At 38.1% G+C, this 13,133-nt stretch overlaps 1 protein-coding gene across 3 annotated transcripts in view; it reads right to left on the bottom strand.

The window, feature by feature from the left end:
• LOC126365890 (kinesin-associated protein 3-like) overlaps positions 1–13,133 on the bottom strand; it is a 190,905-nt gene that overhangs the window by 123,085 nt on the left and 54,687 nt on the right. For all 3 annotated transcript variants that reach the window (XM_050008605.1, XM_050008603.1, XM_050008604.1), the window contains exon 8: positions 7,824–7,986. In XM_050008605.1, coding sequence (XP_049864562.1) covers positions 7,824–7,986 — 163 coding nt within the window. The remainder of the gene's footprint in view (positions 1–7,823; positions 7,987–13,133) is intronic.

The following is a 13,133-nucleotide window of genomic DNA, read 5'->3' as shown; positions in this document are numbered from 1 at the left end:
ACCTAAATGTAACACCTGTTCCATGATCCTTCCGCTACCACCTATTCCAGTCCTATAACAAGCTTCTTCAACCCCACCAATGCCAGGACCACCTGTAGAAGCACACATGTGCTCTACCAACTTAGCAGCAAGCACTGTGTGGCCTTCTATGTGTGCATGATGACTAACAGGCTGTCTGTCCATGGGAATGGCTACAGCTAAACTGTGACAAAGAGATAGCTGGATCACCCAAGGCTGCTCCCTAGTTATGTCATCCTTCTCCTTTGGTCAATGAATAGAATGTTACTGCAATAAAAAAGAAAAAGACCAATGGAGGGAAGGATATGTGTGTCCTATGATAGAGGCAGAAATCTTTGAGTATGTCCACACATGCAACTTACACCACTGAAAAAAGCCACATTTAAGTGAGGAAGCTTGGTCTTTTTACTGCATTCCTTTTTAGACCAGCATTTCGTATGATGTGACCCATGGTGCAGAGAAACATTTAAAAAACCTGACAGTACTGCTTCTGACCATCTAACTTGGGCAATCCCTCCTATTCCACTAAATGATGTCTTCACAGTGACCATTAACGTTGTATTAATGCACTACAGCATAATACAAAGCATTTTATTTTATTAAATTAATTAAAATGTACACATTTAACTTCTTTCCACATTCTTGAGACTCCTCTCCATGGGATCAATGAAATACAACTCATGTAACATAGTGTAATGTAACAAAAGAAACACAAATATGAGTTTTTCAAATATAATGAGGTACACTCTGTCTACTTACACATTAAATATTATAAACACTGTGAGTTATTTATAGAACATCAAATATCAACAAGAAAAGTAAGGACAGCTCCACATTCTTTGGCATCCAAACTTATAAATAAAAAGTATTGTATCCTAGGATATTAGCAGGGAAGCTGCTATTTTGAAAAATATTCTACTTTCTTAGTTGTAGTGTTGTTTCACTCCTACAGGTATTGGTAGCTTAATATTGTCATTAATATATTGGTCTTTTCAAACAAAACTGTTTTAGTTTATAAAAAGAGAAGTGTGCTTACAGTATGCACACATTTCAGAATAAAATTCAGTCATTAGTTGCTAACATTTTTATTTCACTTTACAGATTTCAACAAATTCACTTATTTTCAGAAGCCTAAAAAATTAGGGAGACCATAAATCTTCACACCTTGGCTACATATTTATGTAAATTGTTGTTGTTATGGTCTTCAGTCCTGAGACTGGTTTGATGCAGCTCTCCATGCTACTCTATCCTGTGCAAGTTTCTTCATCTCCCAGTACCTACTGCAACCTACATACTTCTGATTTTGCTTAGTGTATCCATCTCTTGGTCTTCCTCTACGATTTTTGCCCTCCACACTGCCCTCCAACACTAAATTGGTGATCCCTTGATGCCTCAGAACATGTCCTACCAACCGATCCCTTCTTCTAGTCAAGTTGTGCCATGAACTTCTCTTCTCCCCAATCCTATTCAATACTTCCTCATTAGTTATATGATCTACCCATCTAATCTTCAGCATTCTTCTGTAGCACCACATTTTGAAAGCTTCTATTCTCTTCTTGTCCAAACTATTTATCATCCACGTTTCACTTCCATACATGGCTACACTCTGTACAAATACTTTCAGAAATGACTTCCTGACACTTAAATCTATACGCAATGTTAACAAATTTCTCTTCTTCAGAAATGCTTTCCTTGCCATTCCCAGTCTACATTTTATATCCTCTCTACTTCGACCATCATCAGTTATTTTGCTCCCCAAATAGCAAAACTCCTTTTCTACTTTAAGTGCCTCATTTCCTAATCTAATTCCCTCAGCATCACCCGACTTAATTCGACTACATTCCATTATCCTCGTTTTGCTTTTGTTGTTGTTCATCTTATATCCTCCTTTCAAGACACTGTCCATTCCATTCAACTGCTCTTCCAAGTCCTTTGCTGTCTCTGACAGAATTACAATGTCATTGGCGAAACTCAAAGTTTTTATTTCTTCTCCATGAATTTTAATACCTACTCCAAATTTTTCTTTTGTTTCCTTTACTGCTTGCTCAATATACAGATTGAATAACATCGGGGAGAGGCTACAACCCTGTCTTACTCCCTTCCCAACCACTGCTTCCCTTTCATGTCCTTCGACTCTTATAACTGCCATCTGGTTTCTGTATAAATTGTAAACAGCCTTTCAGTCCCTGTATTCTACCCCTCCCACCGTTAGAATTTGAAAGAGAGTATTCCAGTCGACATTGTCAAAAGCTTTCTCTAAGTCTACAAATGCTAGAAACATAGGTTTGCCTTTCCCTAATCTTTCTTCTAAGAGAAGTCGTAAGGTCAGTATGGCCTCATGTGTTCCAGTATTTCTACGGAATCCAAACTGATCTTCCCCGAGGTCGGCTTCTACTAGTTTTTCCATTCGTCTGTAAAGAATTCGTGTTAGTATTTTGCAGCTCTGGCTTATTAAACTGATAGTTCGGTAATTTTCACATCTGTCAACACCTGCTTTCTTTGGGATTGGCATTATTATATTCTTCTTGAAGTCTGAGGGTATTTCGCCTGTCTCATACATCTTGCTCAACAGATGGTAGAGTTTTGTCAGGACTGGCTCTCCCAAGGCTGTCAGTAGTTCTAATGGAATGTTGTCTACTCCCGGGGCCTTGTTTCAACTTAGGTCTTTCAGTGCTCTGTCAAACTCTTCACGCAATATCGTATCTCCCATTTCATCTTCATCTACATCCTCTTCCATTTCCATAATATTGTCCTCAAGTACATCGCCCTTGTATAGACCCTCTATATACTCCTTCCACCTTTCTGCTTTCCCTTCATTGCTTAGAACTGGGTTTCCATTTGAGCTCTTGATATTCATACAAGTAGCTCTCTTTTCTCCAAAGGTCTCTTTAATTTTCCTGTAGGCAGTATCTATCTTACCCCTAGTGAGATAAGCCTCTATATCCTTACATTTGTCCTCTAGCCATCCCTGCTTAGCCATTTTGCACTTCCTGTCGATCTCATTTTTGAGACGTTTGTATACCCTTTTGCCTGCTTCATTTGCTGCATTTTTATATTTTCTCCTTTCATCAATTAAATTCAATATTTCTTCTGGCGCCCAAGGATTTCTACTAGGCCTCGTCTTTTTACCTACTTGATCCTCTGCTGCCTTCACTACTTCATCCCTCAGAGCTACCCATTCTTCTTCTATTGTATTTCTTCCCCCCATTCCTGTCAATTGTTCCCTTATGCTCTCCCTGAAACTCTGTAAAACCTCTGGTTCTTTCAGTTTGTCCAGGTCCCATCTCCTTAAATTCCCACCTTTTAGCAGTTTCTTCAGTTTTAATCTACAGGTCATAACCTATAGATTGTGGTCAGAGTCCACATCTGCCCCTGGAAATGTCTCACAATTTAAAACCTGGTTCCTAAATCTCTGTCTTGCCATTTTATATAATCTATCTGATACCTTTTAGTATCTCCAGGGTTCTTCCATGTATACAACCTTCTTTCATGATTCTTAAACCAAGTGTTAGCTATGATTAAGTTGTGCTCTGTGCAAAATTCTACCAGGCAGCTTCCTCTTTCATTTCTTAGCCCCAATCCATATTCACCTACTACGTTTCCTTCTCTCCCTTTTCCTACACTCGAATTCCAGTCACCCATGAATATTAAATTTTTGTCTCCCTTCACTATCTGAATAATTACTTTTATTTCATCATACATTTCTTCAATTTCTTCGTCATCTGCAGAGCTAGTTGGCATATAAACTTGTACTACTGTAGTAGGTGTGCATTTCATATCTATCTTGGCCACAATAATGCGTTCACTATGCTGTTTGTAGTAGCTTACCTGCATTCCTATTTTCCCATTCATTATTAAACCTACTCCTGTGTTACCCCTATTTGATTTTGTGTTTATGACCCTGTATTCACCTGACCAAAAGTCTTGTTCCTCCTGCAACCGAACTTCACTAATTCCCACTATATCTAACATTAACCTATCCATTTCCCTTTTTCAATTTTCTAATCTACCTGCCCGGTTAAGGGATCTGACATTCCACGCTTCAATCCGTAGAACGCCAGTTTTCTTTTTCCTGATAATGACATCCTCTTGAGTAGTCCCCACCCGGAGATCCAAATGGGGGACTATTTTACCTCCGGAATATTTTACCCAAGAGGACGCCATCATCATTTATCCATACAGTAAAGCTGCATGCCCTCGGGAAAAATTATGGCTTTAGATTCCCCTTGCTTTCAGCCGTTCGCAGTACCAGCATAGCAAGGCCGTTTTGGTTAATGTTGCAAGGCCAGATCAGTCAATCATCCAGTCTGCTGCCCCTGCAACTACTGAAAAGGCTGCTGCCCTCTCTTCAGGAACCACACGTTTGTCTGTCCTCTCAACAGATATCACTCCGTTGTGGTTGCACCTACGGTACGGCCATCTGTATCGTTGAGGCACGCAAGCCTCCCCACCAACGGCAAGGTCCATGGTTCATGGGGAAGGTCATAGCTCTTAAAGTATATGTTTTAGAGCACATGTTTACCTGACTATTTTGTTTCATATGATCATTCTGTCATATCCCTGAATATTGGCCATTCCTTCTGAAACATGATGCATAAATTCACATAAAAATTACAAATGACATATAAAGAAGTAAGTCCTACTACATTAAAAAAAAGGTACTAATATATAAAAGGCCTGGCGATCAAAAGAGAGTCTGTTTTTAATGCAAGTTGATCACTCTACAAATTTTCTGAATTTGGGTGGGAATGTTTATATATTTCAAATTAGTATATAGGGTCATTCCGTACCTTGCAGCCCTTGTCAGCTATATGCAAAATTTCAATGTAGAGCATGGATGGAGGAAGAAGAATATGTTTCTCAATTTTGAGATGTTCTGTAAAAGTTGAGTTATATGAATTTTCACCATGTTTGCTGAGCAAGTGCTCACAACATTGATTCTTAAACGCCCGCACTGTCTGTGCTACATAAAAGCTCAAACATGCACTGCGTTGTATTATATATAGTTTGAGAAATTTGTCAATTGGAGGTTTCTCATTATGTACACAGAGCAACTTGGTTGTATTACTGTTGGTAAAGAATGCAGCATGTCATATTTTTTAAACAAATTAGCTATATGCTATGAAATGTTCAAATGCTTTAGATGACAAGAAGTTATGTGGAACTGGTTTGCAAACTTCCCACCTCTCCCCCATAGGTTGACTCACTTGGTATGCACAGCCAATCTTCTTCTCTGGATAGCAGGCCACATCGATCTCCAAAAACTACTTCTCCGAAGAATAATGCTGGTTGAGGGAATTTATGAGACTCTCTCTCTACTTTTGAAATAATTTTGTACTCGAAGAATACTTTTAGTTCAGTCATGGCATATATCAACTTCCACAAAAAACGGATTCACCACTTCTCATGCAAATATTTGAACTCGTGAGAGTCAACCCAGTTGTCAAACATTAGACTCTATTAGGATACATTTACAACAAGGTTGGTTTAATAACCACCAGAAAATATGAACATATCTCGCTTCTAGCAAGTACAACACATGAATTACTTAAAAGTCTAATCTCATTTTTTCATTTGTTCTTAGCAATCATAAGAGTCACAAAACCAGCAAAGAATAGCACAGGCTCTTCTCTACACATACACTGAAACCCTACGGATCGTACAGCAGGTACTTGTTGGCCGCCATTCAGTCACCACGTCCCCATTTTGCTCATGACTGTTTTTAGACCTATGCACACAAACATGCAATGCTCAGTAGGTCGGATTCATCTCTATTGCACTTCTATTTAAAATATCATGGGTTTGAGATGGAGGTAGGCCAAGTGGTTCTATAATTTACATGGAATTCTCTAAGCACTACAATATCATGTATTATGAAGAAGATATGGACATTTTCTACAAAAGTACTAAGTTAGTTTCTTCATCATGTTCAATTCCATGGTAATGGTTGTGGCCCAAGGATGTGATGTAATCCAGGACAAGTCAGGATTGGAACTGGAGTTGGACTAATGTTTGTGCTGCCTGAGTTAGATTGGAATATGTGTCGTTATAATTACGTTCAGTCTACATGACCACTTATAATGCATTCATGATAACTGCACTGTCAGTTGAAATCTAAATCTTCAATGCAATAAAAAAGGCAGATAACATTACGACTAATGCTGACCTCCTTTCTGTCCTGAGTAAGTTTCTATAATAAACTTCTTATACTTTACATACATATATAGCCAAGGCCTAAGGATTTATAATGTTCCTAATTCTGTAGGCTTCTGAAAGTGATACATTAATTTGTTGAAACCTGTAAAGCAAAATAAAAATATAGTTGTGATGGATGGGTGAATTTTATTCTGAAATATATACTACATTTGCTTAAAATTACAGCCATGAATAAAATAATAAATATACCAACACTAATGCATGCAAATGTTGCCAACAGTAAAAATACAAGGGTGACCCAAAAATAACTGAAATTTTTGTTATTTTGCACTTTTACTGAATTCCACATTCAAAGTACTTTAGTTCCATGCAGAATGTTGTCCATGTGCATTGATGCTCTTGTCTCAATGCTTTTGCCACTGCTGAAAACAGTTCTGAAACTCTTGAGGCAAGATACTGTTCAAAACAATTAGCCTGTTTTCTGTGATGTCATCCACATCACTGAATTGCTTTCCTTTCAGAGTTTGCTTCTCCTGTTGAAACAAAAAAAGTCAGCTGGAGCCAAATGGGGTGAGTAAGGTGGATGAAGCACAAGCACCATGTTGTTTTTTACCATGAACTGTCAGACTATCAGAGTTGTGTGGATTGTCTGGTCGTTTTCATCACACCCTCTCTCATTATATTTGTAACACATCCGGATGAGAATGTCGATTTACTGTTTGTACTGGGGAATGAACTCCTTGTGGACAATGTCATTGACATAAAAAACAAATCAACATTGTTTCCACAATGGATCTCGTTTGACGTGCTTTCCTAGGTTGTGGTGACACTTGAGTTTTCCACAGCATGATGCTTGCTTTGACTCTGGATTGTACCCTTGGCACCAACGGTCATCCCCAGTCACAATTCCTTTCAGAAAATCTGGATCGTTCCATGCTACACTCTTCAAGTTACAGCAAACATTCACATGGTTTTCTGTTTGGTCATCAGTAAGCAACTGAAGAACAAATTTTGCAGGCACTCATCTCATGCTCAAATATACAGGTAAAATTTGCTGCACCATGGTCTGTAACACTTTTGTTTCCTCTGAAATTTGGTAATGATCCTTTGATGACTGCATCGAATGTACATTTAAATGTGTTAATATTTTTATAATTTTTTCCTCTCAAGGAATGACCGGGGTGTGGCAAGTCTTCACTTGATATGTTGCTGATTTGAAATGAGAAAACCACTCATAAACATGTGAGTTCCCCCAATCATTATCATTACAGGCTTGCCATAGCATCTCAATAGTCTCTGCTGCAGTTTCTCCTAACAGCAAACAAAGTTTCACAGACTCTTTGTTCCTTCTTGTCAGCTATGCCATTAACTGTCAAAGGATTGAAATAAGAATGCAAACAACAGAGCACCACAAAGAAACCTCCTGACTCCAACTGACACCAGATTACTGAACGACAAGGGAGACACCAAACTAACACCACATAGCAGCACAAAGCATAACTACAAAGCGTGCTTGCACAACAGTTTCAGTCTGGTTTTCTGTGTTCCCCTCTCATATTTAAATGGCAAGGCAAGCCAATTTACTCAATTTTTATTGCTATAAAAACCATAGTTTAAATGCACTCACCACAAAAAATTGTCTCTCTTACCTAATAATGTTACAATTTTTGGAATTAATCCAACACGTACCATCCTTTCCCTTAGATGTGTATCAAATGACAAATTCATGAGAAGTTTCAGGGTAATGTGGATGAGGTCAGAATTGTTCATCATCAAAACTCTCGGCAATTTTTCAATCACTCCAATATCAACCTGAAAAAAATTACCACAAGATCAACAAAATGCAGGAAAGTCCAGGGGAGCAACATGGAGTTAATGAGCATGTACAAGTACTTACATAGTTTCTGGAGCATAGTAGCTTAGTTTTTTAGAACAACTAGATTTCGAAAATCCCACAATCCATTCCAGTTCAAATCTACCATCACTTAAAGAGGTAACGGAAATAATCAATTCTTTGAAGAACAACAAGTCTCCAGGAGAAGACGGAATCATAGCAGAAGTATGGAAATTATACGACAATAATCTCACACAAGTAACCCACAGAATTATATCAAAATTTGGGAAACTGAACAAATATCTGCAAAATGGAAATTACAAAAAGCATATAAGCTCAATTGGAATCACTGTAATAAGAAATCTATTTCTGTCGATGCGAAACTAAGGCATTACAACACAGTAGTCCTACCACAAGGACATTATGCTGCAGAAACTACAGTGACTCTTGGCCATACGACGATCAGAGTGATTGAAAAGCAGGAAAGAAAAATTCTGAGGAAAATATATGGACCAGTGTTTCGGGAAGAAATTTGGATGAAGAGGCCAACTAGAGAGATTTACAAAGACATATAAACAATAACGGACACCAATAGAAAGAGAAGGATGACATTTTATGGACATATCAGCAGGATGAATAAAACCACACTCACAAGGCAAATCTTTGAGATAGTACACAAGAGCAAAAACAAGACAAAGTGGATCACTGAAACAGAAGAAGACGTTAAAGAACTGGGAATCACAAAAGACAACATAAACAATAGAGAACAGTTTAGAAACATCATAAAGAAACACACACTTAAACAAGAACACACGGAGAACAGAATGGGAAAAAGATGGTCAGAAAAACACAAGAGAGAACACAGTGAACGTATGAAGAGAATTTGGGAAGAACAAAGAAAGAAGAAGAAGAATACATGACTACTCAAGTTCAACCACTCTCTTAAAAGGGAATAATCAAAAATATCGCACAAGCTCTTGCCATTTTCTGAAGAAGACAAAAAATTCATATCTGAGCAACTATACCCCTGGTATCACTGCTCAAAGCACTACTACGCAGTGTGTGGGTATCTCTGCTCATTGTATTGTTAATATTCAATTAGAAGTGGATCAAAATATTAAAAAAGTGATAAACAAACAACTTTTGTAAATCTATGAAAGGGGCTGCTTGATTCATAAATAACAAAAAACTCTGAGTCGGGAATATCAGAAGAAAGCAAATTAGAAATATACGAGCACACTGTTTCCAAATGATATTTCTTGACCACACATCTTTCCCTATATTCTGGTCATCTATTGCTCTTGCAGCCTTCAGTCCCAAGACTGGTTATATTTAACATTTCTACCTTACTACCATATGTGAAGATTCAAGCAATTACAGTTAATATGATGCAGTGATCAGCTGATAAGTAAAAGTCAAGTTCTGCACGTATAGTGGTGTCACCACTTCTATCAAACTGTTAACAGGAAAGTACTAAAGTAATCTGTACAGCCAAAAGTTGTAAGAGTATTATCATTTGGACATTGGGCTCAAAATTTTCATTTTAATAAGTTCTAACTTTTAAAGTGAAATTTATGTTTTGTAAATGAAAAAGGGAAGTGGAAATTTTAATTTGTAGTTTATGTACAGAACCCATGGATACCATAAAGCTTGAGTTAGACTGAAGCTAAGGTGTCCAATGAGAGCAGTAGGAGTTACATGGAGGAAAAAATGAAAAATTTCTACTGTGTCTCAATTTGAAAAATATGTGGTCGAATGTACTGAATAAACAAAATAAACATGGTTTGTTTATTTTGTGTAATAATTCATATCATTGCCTGTAATAAAAATGCAGCTTATCAGGAGCCATAGTTGAATAAACATCTGATCATAACTGATATCATTTTTCACATTAACCATTACAGCAGAGGCATTTTTGACGTTTCTGTAGCTAGTGGAAGGACTGGAGAATCAACTGACCTTATTTCACTATCTATCATTTACCTCTCAGATTGTCATACGAAGAATAGATACATGAATTTTTTATCTTTATTAGGCTCATTTTTTGATATTGGAAATAAAGGATCAAAACATGGCTTTTGACAAAATCCCATTTGTTGTGTTTTACTCAAGCAGACAAAACAACAGTGGTCTTAGCCCATTGTTGCCCACACAAAAACTGAGCTTATTGTGTGGTTTTTCTTCCTGTCATTCTATTAAAACTAGCCAACTCCCTTGAAGAGCACTTAGGGGCAAGTACAGGTGTTTCCTACCGCCAGTCATTAGTCATGCCATGAGTTTAATTTGCTTTCTGCTCATGCCCAATATTTCAGAACTGCACTGACAACATGGTCTTTTTTTTGTTTTTAGATTTTAGTCCAATACTATGCATGCTTCTTACTGATCGAGCCACATAGTTTTCATTATAACCATTTCCTTAGTGATGGTTAAGATAGGTTCTAATCCAGTAAATGGAGTCATTGCTACTGCCCTCATCACCCTCTCAGCTCGCTCATTACCACTAATTCCTCAGTGATCAGGAACCCACAGCAGGTTTATCCTGTTGCTTTCCCCTAGCCTCATAAATGATTCAGGGAATTCTACTACGATCTTTATTTCATTCAGGGGCTGATGGAGATTTCACAGCTGCCTGACTTTCTGAATGAAAGTAAATGTCATGATATTGTAGCTCCCACACAGATTCTCCTCTCTGCACTTTCTGATAGCAAATATCTACTCCTGGAATACTGTGGCCAGCTTCCCTACAGAAACTGCTCTCTGCAGTTCAGGCTACTCCCTGTATACTCCAGTTCCCAGTACCTCTGTCTGTTTTCGGCTTGTCTGCAAACCAGTATTGTGGTTCATTCTCCCACTGCTGCCTACTTCCAATTCTTATGTTGTTGTGCTGCAGCAGCTGGAGGCTTTTGTATAACTCACCAACATTTTCATGACCTTTCCTATATTTACGACATTAATTATATTTTGTGGGATATCCTACAGATTTCCAGTTTTAAACTGTGTGTCCATGCTGTTGCCTCCATTTTAAACCACAAATATAATGGAGGTAGGTCCAACATGGTCTTCCTCCCAGCAAGGAGTGTGCTGCTTATTCCACCTGTTATGGCCAAACAGGCCAGCCTCTGCACTATGCCAAGCTCCTTAGGAGCTACTTTCTGTTCTATTTTATTTCCTCACACTAAAGTCCTACAAATAGGCCTTAATACAGAGGCATACATCCAGTACATGCTCCTAGGACTTAGATCCCATTTTTTACAAGAGGCCCTTCTAGTGCAAGTAAAGTACCCTTTTCCTTGGAACTTATATTCTTTATGTCAAGGTTTCATGTTAGTTTCACAACCTGGGTTACCCCTAGGTACTTCACTGCTCTGTCTACCAGTAGAATTTAGTTTGAGAGCTTAAGATTCTAATTCTGGCAGATTCCCAGTTTGCCCATTGGTAACACTCCTTTAACAATTTTTAAGGGATTTTTGTGTGGTACGTTGCACTTGCAAGTTTCATTTAATGGAACAAAATTTCCCTGAGTGGTATGAAAATATAACGGTTTGTTACTATCATCTTTTGTCAATACCTAACACAGTACACTCTTAGATTTTTACTCTTTGTAATTCCTGTGTTTGTTTCATCTGTTTGTCACTTGCACCATCTTCTATCACCCAGCTGCATATTTCATTGTCACCTTTATAATAAGAATGACTCTCCTTCCCTTTTTCACATCCATAGTACTACAAATCTTCCAAGATGCCAGCACATCTTTTCTAATAATGAATTCTTCACACTCATCTGTGTTCAAGCTTGTTCATGATGTGCCTCCACATCCTTAACTCGTGTATGTAGTGAACATCATTCACTGTTTCCATACTCTATGGATGAAATGCACACGGCATGACACTCTCTTCACCTTTATGCAACCTGTGAAACGAGTGTGTTCACCCAACTCATTATGGTTGCATTCACTTGCATAGCAGGCTTGTCTGTTTATTCCAATGGAGTGTTCATTACATTACACATAAAATGGGTTGGTCTCTTACAAATATGATGCATCCATGTGATATGCATATCACTTGAAAAAGACCAAAAGATCAAAACTACTTGGTTACAAAGAAATAAAAAACTAGGTTACTCAAGCTATTACTTACCCTCAAGAGGTCAAATATTTAGAACAGCTGATACACACTCATTAAGTAAAAGGGTATGAAATATCCTAGGTTTCAGGACTATTAATTCCTCCCTGAGGATGGAAGAGGGATCTGCAGAAAGGGTAGGTCACTCAAACCCCAGGATGACAAGGACCCACCTGTAGTGAGGACGACGGTGTCCAAGGATGAATGGAGCACTGGCAGACAGCATTGGAGGTCAGAGATAGTTCACTGGCAAGCACTGTGTCAGCTTTAGTCCAGAGGATGAATGAGAAGTAAAGACAGAAGAAGAGGAACAAAAACACATAATGCAATTAAAAACTAGAACGGAAAAAATGAAATGGAGAGGAAGGAGAGAACGAAGATGAAAAAGTAAATGAAAATAAATGGTCACATAGTCAATAAAATCAAAATGATAAAAAATAATCATAATGGAAAAAGAAAGGTGATGGTGTGTTAGCGGAGTACAGGAGGATCTAGGCAAACAAGTATGTGTTGAAGGGAAAGTTTAAATACTGGGCATCCCTAAGCCAGACATTTCTTGTATACATGCACATTCATGCACTCAGCCAGTTTAGTGGCAATCATTCCTACACAAAACACTGTGCTGTGGGGACAAATTAGGCAATAAAGAACATGCATGGTTCTACAAGTTGCTCTTTGTTTGATATTGTGGTATATACCAGTGCCGCAACATGAGTAGGTGCTAGTGGATGGGTGCATAAGGCAGGTTTCACAGATGAGACGATTGCAGTAATAATAAACTTGGGGTACATAAAATGGTTGGGAATACCACAACTAGGATATTACAGCGGTGAAGAGGGTTATGGAAGGTGACAGTAGATGGTGTAGGAAGGATATCAGGGAGAGAGGATCTTTTTTCATGGCTTGAATTGGGAAGTCACAGTCTCACTGGTGTAATTTAGTGCGGCATTCAAGGCCTGGATGGTACTGGGTAACAAGGATAATGCATTCAAGCTTCTCTCTCT

This window comes from Schistocerca gregaria, chromosome 4 (assembly GCF_023897955.1).
Source record: "Schistocerca gregaria isolate iqSchGreg1 chromosome 4, iqSchGreg1.2, whole genome shotgun sequence".
Classification (NCBI taxonomy): domain Eukaryota; kingdom Metazoa; phylum Arthropoda; class Insecta; order Orthoptera; family Acrididae; genus Schistocerca; species Schistocerca gregaria.
The sequence above is the reverse complement of the archived record's forward strand: the minus strand, read 5'-3'. Positions and strand labels throughout refer to the sequence as shown.